The 15,711-nt window shown below is 51.9% G+C and overlaps 1 protein-coding gene across 1 annotated transcript in view; it reads left to right on the top strand.

The window, feature by feature from the left end:
* The first annotated feature begins 753 nt into the window (after nt 1–753).
* EPHB1 (EPH receptor B1) overlaps nt 754–15,711 on the top strand; it is a 75,062-nt gene continuing 60,104 nt past the window's right edge. Inside the window, exon 1 of the mRNA XM_049802658.1 lies at nt 754–1,013. Coding sequence (XP_049658615.1) covers nt 956–1,013 — 58 coding nt within the window. The 5' untranslated portion in view covers nt 754–955. The remainder of the gene's footprint in view (nt 1,014–15,711) is intronic.

Raw genomic sequence — 15,711 nt, 5'->3', positions numbered from 1 at the left:
CGCGGTGCGTCCGATGGGAGGGATGGGGCGAGTCTCCTTCTGGAGGGGTCCTTTCAGAGGCCGCGGGGGTAAATTGCTCCCGGCTGCGCAGGGTTGACGTCCCATGCTGCCAAAGGCTCGTGGGCATCACCCTGGGTGCGGGTGGCCTCGGAGGCAGGAGCTTTGGGCCGGTGACAGGGCTGGTGGCAGAGGGATGCTGAGGGCTGGGGACCCTGGTGTCTCCCAGGGAGGGCAGCCTGCTGCTCCCCTGCTGCCAGGTACCCATCTCTCCTCGGGCCCTGGAGTGATGCCCTGCAAACGGTGAGGGTGCTGGGAGAAGGCAAGAGGCTGAAAATACCCCCGCGTTGACTTGTGTGGACGCTGTGTTCTGAGCCTGAGGTGGGAGCAGCCATATTTGGGGGTGGGGGGGGGGGGGCAGAGGGCCCGCCTCGATGTGGGGCAGCCTGTTCCGTCCAGCTTCCTCTGTGGGACCAAAAGAGGGGAATTGGACTGCGGCGGCCTGAGCCACCCGGCCCCCCTCGCTCCCTCCTCGGGGCCCTGCGGTGCGGGCTGGGGGTCCGCCCCGTCGGAGGTGCCACTGAGGGGAAAAGTGGGGGGAGGGCGGCGGCGGGCCGCCAGGGGGCGCCGTCCCCCTTCGGACGGCAGCTCGCGGCGGGCGGGGGCGGGGCGGAGGCGGGGCGCGTCGCGGGGATTGGCGGGGCGGCGGCGGGGGCGGGGCCGGGCGACGGCGGGGGCCGGCGGCGGCGTGGCCGCGCTCCCCACTCGCGGCGGCGATGTGACCCGGGCGGCGCGGGGAGGCGGCGCGGTCTCGTCCCGCGGCCCCGTCCCGGCCCGCCCCGCCCTGCTCCGTCCCGTCCCGTCCCGGCCCGCGGACGCACCCCCATGCCCGCTCACGGCCGCCCGCCGGTAGGGGCTGACGCCTGCGGAGCAGCGACGCGCGGGGCCCGGGGAGGCGATGGCTGCGGATCTGGTGGTGCTGCTCTGCCTGGCCGCCGCCGCGGCCGCCGTGGAAGGTGAGGCGGGACCGGAACGGGGGAGGACGGTGGGATGCTGAGCCGCGCGGTCCCTGCGCCCACCGCGGCACGCGTGGGCTGGGAGCGCCACCCGCGGCGTCTGCAACCGGGGACGGGCCGAGGAACCCGCTCCCCCGCCGCGCAGCGTACCGGGGGCTGCAAACCGGCACGGGGCTGGCTCCCGACACGGCGCCCGTCGCTTCGGGGGGCGCGGAGCTCCCCACGTTACCGGCCGGTTGTGCCAGCCATCCTCCCGCAGCCCGCGGGAACCGGCCCGCAGGCGGTGCTGGCAGCCCCGGGCTCGCCCACGGGCCGTGGGTGGCCTCGGGAAGAGGCAGGCGGGGGTTCCAGCTCTCGGGAAACCCGTCCGGATCTGCGTGGGACGGGCGGCTCCTCTGGGTCCCCTCCCCGGCAGAGCCCTGCCCGGGGTCGCGGTGGGGGGACACCCCCAGGGGCCGTGGCTGTGCGGAGGACCGCCTCTGGCCATCTTTCTCCTCCCGTACCTCCCAACGAGCGTGGGAGCTCAGGAGAGCTTTGTGGAAGAGGAGGATGGACGCACCAGGAGGTGCGGGCAGGGGGTTTCCTTCCCTTGGGTCGGACTGGGCCAGGGGACGCTTGGCTCGTCGATGGAGCCACGGGGCAGATGCGTGGCTGTCCTTTCAGCAAGGTGGTGCGTGGCTGTCCTTTCAGCAAGGTGCATGCCGTCGGGCTGAAGTCTTTTCTCTGTCCCCTGCGTGGCTGTGGGACTCGCTGGGCACCGGGACGGTGCCTGCAGCCGAGAGCCAGTCTCTGGGCGGTGGGCCTGGCAGGACCAGCAGGTCACCCCAGGCTTGTGTTGGTGGTGCATCACTACTCTGTGGCCAGCATGGCTTTTGGAAGTATTGCTTTTATATATATATATATATATATATTTTTTTTTTTTCCTTTAGTTTGTCACTGCCTCCTTTTTTCCCGGTACAACATGGGTGAAGGGGCTTGTGGCAGGGGTTGCCCAGTGCTCGAGCGGTGGCTGTGAGCAGGGGACGTGGTGCGGCCCCTCTCTTGTTAGCAGCAAGAAATGTGTCGTTGCGGAGAGATGATGCACGGGGTCTTGTGGGCAGACTGAGCTGTCGGCTGGTGTGAGGCTTGTCCCCTCCTTGAGGGGATTTAGCTGATGTGAGCACAGTTGCTGCTGAACTGGAAGCTGCCGGAGCCGACTGGAGACCGGCGGCTCAGCTCTGGGCAGCACAGAGTCAGTTCAGGAGCCAAAACGCTGCGTGTTGGTCTCTGATGGGGTGGGAGCAGTGTCGGCCACAGTCACCCTCCGCTCACAAGCGTGCCTGCTCTGGATCGCGGTGGGCAGGCCCACTAGCTGCAGCGTCTGCTTTCCAATGGCTTTTGGCTGTCCCAGGCGTTTGCTTTTCTTATTTCTTGGGCTTCCTCCCTCATTGCATCTCTGTAGAAATAACTTGAGGTGGAAATGCCGATGCCTTTCCTAAGCATGATGCAAACAGGCATGTGTTTGCTCAGTCGTGAAGCTGCACATGAAAATGCAAGACCCGTTAGCGGCAGTTCGCTAGCTGGTGTTTGCAGTGTCAGCTGCTTGAGGCACTGCTGAAATCGCGGCTGGCTGGGAGACCTCAGCTCAGTCCCTGTCTGAGAGCACTCCTGGGTGTCGTGTCTGTGTGTCACACAGGGTCTTCCCCAGCTTGCCCCGAGCCACCCCTGGGAGCACGTGCTTGGCTGGGAGAGCCAGCATCCCTGCTCGGGACTGAACCTGTTGAAGAGCGATGTTATTTCTACTCTGCTGAGGAAATTACTTGGATAGTAAAGTAGTATCCTGGGAGAGATCTCAGATTTAAGGGAAAATTTTGGACAGGGAATTTCTGAGGCAGAGCAATTGAATCTGATTTGGAGTTAAGGCGACAGTCTCCTGGCATGGTCATATAAAGAAAACACCTTTTTGTGGAGCTTATTTAAATCTTATGGATCCTCCTGGTGCAGAGGTTGAATTTGCTAGATTGAAATGTGGGTTTCTCTAACCAAGCTGAAGCGTCTCCTAGAGCCTGATTTACCTTGGGGTCTGGCTTTCCCTCTGGAGCGGCTGCAAGACCAGTTTTGCCAGCAGCCCTCTCCGGCAGCAAGGCAAAGCCACTGCTGGAGCCCAGCTCTGCCATGGGCTGCAGAAGCAGCTGAGAGAGGGATGACTCCTTGCATCCCAAATCAGCCATCAAGACAAAAAGTCTTTTTTCCAGGATGGCGGGGGGAGACATTTGGAGGTCTGGACCCGGTTGGAGGGGAGGAGGATGCAGCCAGGGTCAGGGCTGGGGCTGCCTGCAAACATCTCTCTTTATCCTCCATAAAACCTTGCTAACTCATTGCCTGCGGCACACAAACCTGGAGATAGTAAAGTCGCTTATCTGAGTTTTCTTATGGTTGCTTGGTTTTTACTGCGTCCTGTGGCTTAGCTGACCATTTTCTGCTGGACACCTGGATGTTTATAGTAATTTTTTATTTTTTTGTGGCTTGTGAAGAGGAAGAGGGATGCGAGAGGATGACAGGAACAAATACTCCGTTTCTCCCACACCCTGCAATCACTCAGGAGCTGCTCGCGTGCTCTCTCTCGTGTTAGCTGAACCAAATATAATCACGTTTAGCATATAGAGAGGGTGGTAATGGGCTGGCATTATGCGTTTTAACTCGGGAGTTGTCGGAGTTGGAGGTGTTGGTAGGTCGGATGGGGCTGATGTCCATTTTGGTGCAGCTCTTCCACATATACTGTTTCATCTGCCTACCTGCTTACCTATCCATCATCTCCCTGCCTTGCACCTGCCCTTTTAAAAACCTGATTTTTCTCTCTGTATCCTGTATTGCTGCTTGCAGCATTATGATAAGCAAAGCACGGGGAGGGAGGTGGAAAGCCCTGCTCGGGGCTGATGGATCTGGCTTAGTTTTGCTTCCTGTGCTTATCCACCCGCTTGCCTGCCTGGCCTTTGGAACCGCAGCCCAGAAGAGGACCAGGGATGGGGGTTTGGTTCAAGAGCGACGTCCCTGGCTGCTGCTCCTTGCGTGCTGCCTGCCCTGGGCACAGTCTCTCCTCCTGTTTTGGCTCGGGATGCGCACATCTGTTGCAGGCATCCTTTGGGCTTCCTTCGCTTCCGCCAGGCGCCGGAGCGGTGCCTGCGCTGAGCAGGCTGAGAGCTGGCGGCTGCCGCGCCGCTCTTCCCATCACCACCACCATCACCACGTGGGCTTCCACCTTTGGCCCAGCTGCTTCACCTGGAGCAGAGCAGTTCTCAAGGAGAAGCTAGAAATAAGTCTTTCAAGAGAGAATTTGCAAGTGCCAGTATCCTGCACAGGAATTTGTAAGTGCTAGTATCCAGCCATCCCTTTACTTCTACTTTTTTTGCACAAACTATCTGGGGAAAAAAACCAAACCCTACGGGGAAAAACCTTATTCCTGGCATGATGAGTGAGCTCAGATCTTGTCAGCCTGAAGGGAAAGCATTTTGTCAAGTCATGGAAAAGGGGCCTGAGACTGCAGATGCCTGTGTAGTTTTTTTGTTTTGTTTTTTTTTTTTTTTTTTTTACTAATTGCTGGTATCACTGACTCATGCCTTGCCTCAGTCTTCCTCCTCCCTTCTCGTTTCCCTTGTGCTTTGGGCTTGGAGATGGAGGTGAAGGAAAGGCAATGTCCCAGTGTCTCCGAAAGTCCAGCTGGCCCAAAGCTGCAGGTGACCTCGGTGGCTCATGCCACACAGTGTGACAAAGTGCTGGAAAACCTGAAAAGGGGGTTTTGTCCCTGGGATGCGTATATGTGGCTCAACTTGTGGCAGAGATGCAGTGTTACAGCTGTCCCTGAATCGGCAGTAGCCCTGCTGAACCCATCTTGTGGGCGACTTCACCTGCATCTCAATTTCATGTGAGTCTCCTTCCTTAAGGTGAAGGTCTTGATTTATTTTTCACTTTAATTAAAGCTTTGAATTTCACTTTCCCTGAATAGTGCAGCCGAAAGTTGAATAACTTACAGTGCTCTGGCGGCTTGGCTCAGGAAGCCTATTAGAGATGAAAATGAGCATTGGCGATGATGGAGAGATCTGAAAAGCAGCGCTGAAAATGGAAAGCCTGCCTGTTGGGCTGTCATTATTAGTATTTATTTGACGCTGAAGATGGTCTTGGAGCAGTTAATGCAAATAAGGGCCCTGAAGGAGCTCTGTGAAAGGCAGGCGTGGCGAAGGTGAGGTCTGTGATAAATACATTTATTTTTCTGCTCTTTCTGCTCACCATCTCTGTGTGAGAGATGCTGCTCTGTGCTTCCATGTGTTTAGTGACACCCTCTGCTGTGGCATGAGCTGCCAGGGGGGTTTGCAAAGTGGCCTCTTGCCCATCCCGGGTGCAGTTCCTGACACAACAGGACAGAGCAAAAACCTTCCGCTGGCCTTAAAAATTAGAAGAAAATACTGTTTTTTGATGAAGTAGCCCGATGCGTTCATCTGGCTCTGGATCCAGGCCACCGTGCTGAATAATAGATGTGTCTAGCAGAGATGGGTTCTGCAAGCTAAAGAAATACTCAGATTTGGTGAAAAGGGGAAAACAGTACCTTGGGTAACAGGTAACTCAATGCTAATCAGGTCAGCAAAGTCTTGGAGGCACTGGTCCCTGGTGCAGCAGGCGTGCCGTGGCATAAGGCTGATGGAAGAGATGCTCGGAGCAAGGCTGAGGCTCGCTGAGTGCTGCTCTTATAACGCCTGTGGTGTGTGCTGCACCACTCTGTCTGAGATCCAGCCAGCTTGAGGATGATTTTTTTTACCTCTTTCAGCTGTGGGTACGAGCTCATCATGCCCTGGCATGGAAATGGCTTCATGCAGGAGCCTCAAACTTGTATGCTGTTGCCTGAAGGGTGCTGCAGCTCTCTGTTCCCTCTGAACAGACATGTCGGTATAAGCAGTTGTTTAACAGCACAGTGAGGCTGAGTAAATAGTTGGGGTTGAGGGAGGGAATGTTTTCCCCAAATATTCATTAGAATTTGAAAGCGCATTTCAATTTGACCTTGTTCTCTTTCTGCAAACATTCAAGCTATCAAGCGTAGCATGCATCAATACTTGCACAAGGCAAATGTTAAGCTTGGATATTTTCTGGGTAGCAATTTGGAAAGGCATAGCCTCGGTTGTAATGTTAGGAAGCCAGAGTGTGTGCTGCTTACGGAGGTTGCTGGAGCTGGTGTGATGGAAGTGGTGCAGATAACATATGCGGTGGGAATTTGAATTCAGTGGTGACTGAGACCATCTTGCAAAGTGGTGCTGGGTGGTGGGGATGGCAAATGAACGTGAATCTGGACGATATTCAGATGTATCGTGGTCCACCTGGGAATGCAGGATGCTTCTGCTGGCTGAGCACCCAGCATCCCTCCTCGCTTTCCCTCTCATTGGGAGGTTGGTGTGGGAGCAGAAATGTGCAGAAAGGGATGGAGTGATGTCAGAGCAGCATCAGGAGACAGCTGGGACCTTGGGTGGCCCCGGGAAACTGAGCTGGTTATTGCACAGCCCAGCTTCTAGGGGCTAAAAATACAATCTTTCCAAGAGCAAGCAGCTTGAGAGGCTGCTTGGGAGTGTGCAGGGGAGGGAGCGGGCACGGGGCTGATGTAGACACCACCCAGTAACAAGTAGAGGCAACACAGCCCTTGGAGAGAAACTCTTGCCCAAATCAGCTCTGTGGCTTTCCGCGTAAGTGGCAGACGTGGACGGGCTCCCTCCTGTACTGTAAATGTGGTCAGTCCCAGACACAGACGATTTTTTGTTTGTTTTTTTTTTTCCATGATCACCATCCATTTTCCACAAAGTCGCATCATGAGAAATGGTGAGAAAAACGGGATGTGTGTTTGTAGGAGCTAAAGGATCTGTGCTTTTATTTATTTTTCTCATAAATTTTGAATTATTAAATCGCATTCAGTGGAGATTAACTTTCCCTGCTCAATATTTATTATTGTTTCATTTCCCTGGAAGTTAGAGCTATGAGAGCTTTGATAATGTACTGAAAGGTTCTGTAGTTTCTCTATAGCTAATCTAAATATGCTTGTATCCTTTGCTGAAAAGCTAATTTGTAATTTCCTACGGTAATGCCGCTTAGTGAATTACAATGATACACCAGGGCCTGCTTTTCCTCCCAGTTCACTGCTGGGGGAATAACGCTACCATCGGAAAATGGTGTGAAACCTGGAAACTGGCCATTAGTCCCCTGAATTTTTGGTCTAATAACAAAAATCCAGAAAGCGTGTGGACCATATGGTCTGTTTTCTCATGTCTGGGCTGGAAAGCATCTGTCTGCCCTGGGTTCGGTTTCTGCAGGAGGCGTGGGAGCGGTGGCCGGAGCCATGCTGGAGCTGGCACTGTGTGCCGATGCAGCAACTCATCTGCCCACGTGGGTTTGCATCTGCGACCGGAGCCTGATGATGTGCAAAATCCCTGCTTCTGGAAACCTCTCCCACCACCCCAATTATAAACAAGTGTTATCAGTCTTTTGAATAATTGAAGAGGCTTTCTGTTGAATATTTAATTACAATAATATTAGGTTAGCGGGGTTTGTTGGTCTCCTTTTATGCAATTGAGAATTGCTGCAAGAAAACAACCTGTTAAAAGAAAATGTTGTCTATGATCATTGATTTTTTTTTTTTTAAGCTAATCAGTTACTCAGTTGAAATTGGTTAATTAGCTCAGCTCCATTAAGACTCTTTGGCATTTAAACTTGATGTTTCTAAATAATTATAGTTTTGCCTGCTAAGCCCACAACCCAGGGTGACCTAATTACTATTAAAGCATACGTGCTTTGGTTTGGCTTTAATAAGTTCCTGCTGGGAGCCCTGCTGTGAAAAATCACAGAGGCAACAGTTCAAAGGGGAAGGGGCTCTGCGCCCAGTCCAGGCTGAGGAAGATGACTTTCCTTTGGCCTCGCTTCTTCCAACCTAAACCTGGCAGCTGGGATGCTCCCAGGGGGGAGGAGAGGAGCCGGAGAGCAGCAGGTCCCTGCAGCCCCCAGAGCAACCTCACGTTCAGCATCTTCGTGCCATCCACTTTTGGGGCAGGTGGAAGGTGATGGCAAGCGGTCACCTGGAAAAGGAGAGGGTTTAGGAGCGGTTTTAGTTAGTGAGTGTTAATTGGCTTGTTTTCTCTTAAGTCATTCCCCTTAATAAGCAGGTGGAGTCCTTTCAAGGTCTTTGTAGATGGGGGGGGGGGGGGGGAAATACAGTATTAAGTTTATCTTTTTTTTTTTTAAAGTATTAAGGTTTGGTTTTTTGTTTTTTGTTTTTAATGTGGAAATAGCCATGCCAAGTAATTAGGGATTAGTAAAGCCTCAGGTATGTGCTTGTTAGTGTAGTGAGAAAAACGTTTAATATCCAGGGAGGCATCCAGTCAGTGTTACTGGTGTTCGAAGCTGATTAAGCTTTAATTTGTTATGCAGTGAGTAAAGGTGGTGGCTGAGAACAGGTGAAAGCCTGTGGAAATCCTCGCTTTTAGGCTGTTTCCCCTCATCCCAGATGGGGGCTTTGTCACAACTTCTTTAAAGGATTGTTTCATGATATTTTCTCCTGAAAAGTCCTTGCATCCTGCCCGCCTCTCTGATGTGCTGGTACCCTGTGTGCCGCATCCCAGCAGCAACTGGGCACCAAGTTTTGGATTATTCAAACCCAACCAGCATCTTCTTTGGGTTGCTTTGGCTATATATTTATTTTTTTGAGGGGAAGGGCAGCTCAGCCCACTGCCCCAGTGTTTGGTAGCATTGGGTGCTCTCCACTTCTGGCTCTGCCATCTCCTGGAGAGCCTCTCCAGTCCTGAAAAGCCCAAGACCTGTTGCATGTCCATGTCTTTGCCTCCCTTTTCCTATTTTCTTTCTGTTTGCAGGGCAGGGCATGGGGGACACCTTTCCCCCCCGACCCCGCGCTGCGTGCCAGTCCTGGGGCAGGGCAGGTTGCCTTCCTGTTGCCTTCTGGGCTTGACTCCTGATGGGGGGGGTGCTTCTCCTTGAGCCCCCAAACCTGGGAAAACAGGGCTGCGGTGTCTGCTTTTGAGCACGAGACCAATCCCCCTGAGCCCGCTCCCTGCTGTGGGGTCCTGCGGGTGAGCCTGCAAGCAACACCCAAAATGCACCCAGGTGGCAAAGTGGGAGGGACCTAGGGCTGGTGTTGGTCCCCTTTCTCCTGGTGCTAAAACATGCATTTCAGACGAAGGGATGGAGTAGGGAACAGCAATGATTAAAGTTTCATGGAGTTTTTTTTAATTTCTTTTTTTGCAATCAGAGGCTGGGGACGGGCCTTTGATTACTAGAGTCCTCCACTTGCTTCAGCCGCTTCCTTAGCTGCAGGGTCAGAGCCAACTCATTATCATCCTTGCTAGGGTCCTGTTGATATGAGGATAATTGCTTTTTGCTCAAAAGACATTAAATCACTGCGGAAGAGGCGAAGGGGTGTGAATTACATCTTCCCTGGGAAAACCAGGAATGCAGCAGAGGAGTTGAAAAGGAAATGCTGTCCTCGGGAGGCAGCAGCAGAACGGGGCCAGCTGCAGGGGTCTGCTCTGGTCCCGCTGGGCAGCCCCCTGTCCTCTGGCTGGGGGGAGCTGGTAGGGGAACAGCCTGATGTGCTGGGGACAGGCTGGCATGGCCCAAAGAAATAGCTGAGGGTTGGTCTTGGTAGGTGGCTGGGCACTTTAGGTTTTTTTTTTTTTCACCCAACACCTGTAGCTTCATACTTCCAAATGCTCAAGGAATGAGATGGACATGTAGGGACAGAGCAGGAGTGGGATGCTCTCAGAGTGCTCCGTGAGGCATCGGCTCTGCTTTTTGCTTGAAACAAATGTGTTTGAAAAGAACAAAATTTGGCTTTTCAGGTCACCGGTGTATTGTCAGAAGTACTTCCTACAATGTTTTTGACTAGTTCAGGACCGTTGCCTCACGTAGTGTACCCACGGTGCCTGCGAGGTTGCTCCACAGGTGGTGTTTGCCAGCAGTGGAAAGCAGCATGGAGATGCCCTCGCCATGTGGCTGCTCCATCACTGTGCTTCTGCTGTAGTTATTTTTAAAGCAGCAATGCTGGGTCTCTGCATCCTTTATCGAGTGCTGGAAATTACAGGCGTGACCTGACTGCGGGTGAGCCCGAGATGCACAGAGCTGCTCCCCACCCCGTGGGGTTTGGCTGAAGCTATCCAGAAGCTTCACACAAGTGGGTGAACCTCCAGGAGATGTGCGGCCTTGGCTGTCTGTGCTTTGTCCCTTGAGGTGAAATTGCTGGTGAGGGTCTAAGTCATTTGAGCCTGTCAGGCTCTCGACAGAGGCACAGTGGGGTCACATATAATGACATTATTGGGACCAGATGGGAAGCTGTAAAGTGGTAATTTTTGGTTTAATAAAATGTAGGAGGATCAGCTCTATGCTGCATTTTCTGGGGAGGGATGTGCAGCATCTTGAGGCACATGTATCACACCAGGTAACCTTACTCTTGCTCAGTGAAATGGAGAAAAGCATCAGCTGTGCAGGAATTAAAGGCACAAATTAGAGGCCTTTTTCTTTGGACCCATCTTGAGTAGAGGCCCTCCCAAGCTCTGGCCCTCGGCTGGTGATGTCCCCCCTGAGCCACAGATACTGAAGCTGACCTTGCAGAGAGGACGTGGATGTAGGCTGTTGGGAGCTGTAAGGTCACAAGCTAATTGTGTTTGGTATCTTTCTAAAAATCAACTTTTATTATCTCTCTTTGTGCCATGCGTGGGTTATTACTGAAATGGCTGGCACCACTGCGCACACGCAGGAGTCTGCCGCACTGAAAGGCTTGCTCAAAAGCCTGCCGAAACCTATAAAAAGAGGCTCATTAACTTCAATGGGCTTTGGCTGAGGCTGGAGAAAATGGACTGCTTTGAGAAGGATGCTGCTTAGAGCACCCTCTGGCTCTGCCTTTGTGTGCCAGTGCTGGGCTTTGCTTTCTGGGGCTGACCAGGGATGGGGAAACCCCTACTTTTGCACGGTCCTGTCCTTAACTTGTGAGAAAATGGTCCAGCTGCCTCTGACCAGCGGGACCCACTTGGCAGGATCCCTGGGGCTCCCTGCCGAGGGGGCTTGGGGAGTGATGGGTGGATGCCTGCCATAGCCTGTACCCCAATACCCCCCTGTGTTTTCTCACCCCATGCCAGGGATGGACCTCGCTGGGCTTGCAGGTGACTTGGTCGCTCCCAAATGCGATTTCTTGAGTCACCAGCCCAGCAGATTTTTGGAGGTGGTTTGCAGCAAGGCACATTTTTATTTACTTCTTTAAAGCTTGGCGACGTTCAGGGGAAACTGGGATGTCTTTGAAACATTTAAAGTATTCCTAATAGGTTACCTTGAAAGCTTTCTTCAGTCTTGAATGAATCAAAGTGCAAATGTTTATAATGCAACACCCACACGGGCTGGGAGAGGAATTTTATTAAGGCAGGAAAGTCAGAAAACAATAATAATAAAACATGTTTTATGAAGTTGGCGAGAAACTTATAAACTAGGTGAAGTTTTACAGCATATGAATTTGATACAAGTTGTAAATTTGAATTCCCAGGCTGGTCCTCAGGTCTTGCTCTTTATTACCTGAAATAACATTCTCCACTTTTAATAGCTGGCTGCGGCAGAGCGAATGCGGTTTTATCTTTCTAAATGATCTGCCGTGCGCGTCTTATAATCAAACTTTCACCTATCCTGAAGACTTCAGCCCTTTCCTTGAGCAACACAGCGGCTGTTGCTAATTAGCAGATTACTGCTGTTTGCTTTGCTGTGGCAGGGGGACCTTGGAAATCCTTACATACATCCCCTGGTCTGGATTATTTAGATTTTTTTTTCCAGCAGAAACCACATTACTGTTTGATAAGAGAGTAAGTTTTGTTAATACATCAGCAAAGAGGGACTGAAAGATGCTCCTGATCAATCAGTGTATTGCACTAATAACCCACTGCGCTTCCCCGCTTGTAGCACTGCTGGGAGAGACCTGGGCGCTTGCTGGGGCATCATTGCAAGGTGACCAATGGCCTTTCGAGGTGTTTGGGGCTCTTTTGCCATTTTCCCAGCAAGGAGGTTTCCTTGCAGAGCACTCTAGGGACCAGCAAGATACCGCTGCCTGAGCTGTCTTTGTCCCCATCCCAGGGGTGGCCTCCCAAGGGTGGCATTTAATGACCCCTTGACCGCCCCCCCATGCCTCCAGCTTCTCTGTGCTGCTTGTCTGTCAGCAACGCTATGTGAAGGAAGTGTATAAAAATTGTTTGTCGGACCCCTGTCCTGTCTATGCACAGGTAAGTGTTCTAGCTAATTGCCAGATTATTCCCTTTAAAATGGGAAGGTAATTAGGGATGTTTTTTTTTTTTAAATAGGCTTCCCACCCTTGGGTCTGCTGGGATTAGGATACGTCAGTGTGTAAATATTTAGTTTCCAAGGAATTTTTTTCTTTTTCCCCTTCCTTGAAGAAACAGCAACAATAAGGGATTGAAACGAGGCAGCAGCTATGCTTGGACACTTTCCCCCGCATCCAAAATATAATTGAAATTAAAGATGACCCACAAAAGAAAATGAAATTGAACTTCTGCCCACGTGATGCACCAAGCCAGCTTTCAAAACAAAGGTTTCCTCTGCTTATGTTTGAAGTTGAAGAAAAGAGGTTTGGCTCTGGGATCTCCTGGGTGATGTAGAAAGAGTACAACCCTGAGTCAGTAAGAGCTATGGTTGAGCATGGGGTGGTGGGCTGAAAGCAGGGCTTTGAACAGCTGGCTTGGGGGTTGCTTTTGTTAATCCCCTTTAATATTTTCTGCTGAGCTAGTATTTTGGAGAGAAACAAAATTCCCATTCTCTGAAAAATCTTGGCCTCTCCAATGCGTCTTTGTTCTGTGTTGGCGTGAAAAATGAACATTTCTGAGGAAACCTCTGGAAGAAGCCTCCTTGCTGTCCTCTGCTCACCTGGGGCGATGCTCGTCCGTGGGAGGAAGGAACCCTCCCCAGGGTTTGCCTCACCGAGGAGGGGGAGCTGCAGGTGGGTTTGTGCCCAAGACACTTTCCCCAAAACCAAATAAAAGGGGGAGGCAGCTGGGGGACCACTTCTGAGGCTGAAATGGGCTGGTCTTTTCCTGGGCTGCATCAAGGAGTAACTCCCTTTCATTTGGAGTAAGGCAGGGTGGGCTTGGTTGAAACTTCTGCCTCTAGCTGCCTGCTGGCTTGGGGGGATTTTTGAGCTTGTTCCCATTCATGGAGATCTCTCTAACATCCAAAAAATTTAGACTTTTTGCACCAAGGCGCTTTGATGTTTGGATTCAAAACCGTGTCTTGTTTTGAAACTTGTTGCAGTGTTTGCTATGTGTTTGTAAAGCTGGGAAGGCAAGCAAAAAGAAGCTGAAATCAGAAGCAAAATATGTAGTTAGGTGCAAAAAATGGTTTTAACTGAGTAATCTGGTGGAGTTGCATGTTAAAGGAATGGCTGAAACCAATAATTCATGCAACTTTCCTAGAGGTCTACTTCCCTTGAGACCCCCAGAGCCGTTCCTACAGCTGACAAATACTCTTGCCAAGCCAGGGGAGGCCAGAACTTGCATTCCTCATCCATCTAATGAATAAATCCCAAGCTGTAGTGAGGCATCAGAAAGCCACCAGAAGAAATCCTGGCTCAGAAGAAAACCTGCACAGCCCCAAGGTTTGGAGGTCAGGAGTCATCATCGGTGTACCATGTGGCTTTGTCCCTGTCCTGGCACCTGGAGATACTTATAAGGTATTTTTGGGCTGTTGGTGCTTAAAATGCTCATGCACCCATCGTTTCTTTTGCTGGCAGGGGTTATTTATTGTGGGCATTAACCCAGGGCTGCCTTTTGGGTGCCTCGATCTTTCTTTCAAAGATTGCATTTGTGCTGTTCAGCTGTAATTGGCAACTTTTGGACTTTTTGTTTGCTTGCCTGTGTGCTGGAAAGACTTCAGAGGTTGTTTAGGAGGCAAGGGGAGCCTGTAGATCTAGATTTTTTGTTGTTATTATTATTATTATATATTATTATAATTAAAACATATTTTTAGTAGCTGAAATTTGAGCCTGTCTGGGTATTTATACAGCAAGATGTTTTGGATGAGGAATAGGCCAAGATAGTCACGTGGTTGGGGCCAACGTGAAACAAAAGAATCCATTTATTATCCAGGCAGGAAATTTGTTCTTCGGGACGTTGTAGCTGCAGACATAATGATTTCATTTCCTCCAGTTCACCCAGATTAATGGCTTGTGCTCTTTTGTTTGTGTGCCTGTGTTATTTCTGCAACGCGGCTTCCCCCCTTGCTCTGTGCTGGCGTGTGCGAACACGTGTGCAAGCACCCTGGGCAAGGAGGGGGGGATGTGGGGTCTTCAGGCTGGGCTGCAGCAGGCTGGTTGGGTTTTTGGGGTGGGGTGGGATGCTGGGAGAGCCAAGCGAAGCCTGTGGGACCACCTGGGGTGTCTTTCCTGGCAGCGATGGATGTCCTGGCGCACATGCATCTCTGGGGTTCTTATCCTCCTGCATCTCCGGGGATCGTCTCCTCCTGCCATGGTCACTGGGGCAGTGAGGGGTGTTTTCCTATGAGGTTGTGATGGGATGGGGGAGATGGAGAGCTTGAGAGACAAGTGCAAATTTTGACCTTATGGAAGGCATGAGAGCAATATGTCTTCTCTATGGCCATGCTCAAGGGTGTACGTAGGTGTTGTGTGCTTGGTGGCAAACCTGAACCTTTGCACCCTCCCAAATATCACATTGGGAAACAGCTCCTTTTCCTAGGGAGCTGTGCTGATGGGCAGGAATGCGGGCATCAGTTGTGTGGCGATGGGTGAGCACCTCCTTCCTTTCCAGCTGGGTTGGCCTTTCATACCAGGCAGGTCCCAGCCCCGCATGGGGCCGCCGGCCATCTGGAAGCTGGTGGCGCTTACACTCTCTCCTCAACAAAAAACCAACAGACCTGTCTTTGTAGACTCTACAAGATTAGCAACAGCCTTAATTGCTCCCTTTCTCGTTTTCTGAGTGTTTGGCTTTCGAAAGTGATGTGACAGGCAAACGATGCCTTTGCGTTGCTATCGCCTGAGCAGTCCTTGCAGGGTTTTGGCACAGAGCTTTTAATTTACTGTATGCAGCGTGACCGTGATCTTCTGTTCCGGATTAATGTGGAGTAACCTCATGGAGTTGGAAGCACCCGTCTGTGATGAGGAGTTGAATGTGGTGCTGCCTAGGATCCACGCCAGAGAAGGTTTGGTGACCATCTTGCTGCCCCTGTGCCTGGCTCTTCCTCCTTCCCTCCTTTAGGTGTTTCTGCTTTAAATCTGGGGAGGAGAGAGAGTTTCTGCCATCTCCTGGAGGAGGTTTCCCTGCAGGGACATACCTCGCTGAAGGAAGACCCTCTTGGCCATCAAGGTGCATCTGCCATCACTCCTGCCATCCTTCCATCTTCTGGGTACTTGCATGCAATGATCCTGTCTTGCACATGTGTTGCGCGTTCTTGCTTTTGTTCTCCTGAGCTTTTGTGCCATGAGGGGTGCGTGGGGCTGAAGGTGCGAGCCCACCATCTGAAAACTGCGGAGGAGAGGGATGGGGAGCTCCTGGTACCCCATTGAGCTGCAGGTGCTTTCTCCCCACCTGCCTGCCCTCCCAAATTGTTCCTGTGTCACCCAGGTGACAGAGTTTGTGAGGACGTGACAGCTCTGTTGTACAGAAGATGATGAACAGTAATG

Source organism: Accipiter gentilis, chromosome 6, assembly GCF_929443795.1.
Source record: "Accipiter gentilis chromosome 6, bAccGen1.1, whole genome shotgun sequence".
Taxonomy (NCBI): Eukaryota; Metazoa; Chordata; class Aves; order Accipitriformes; family Accipitridae; genus Astur; species Astur gentilis.
This window is presented reverse-complemented; position numbering and strand designations above follow the sequence as displayed.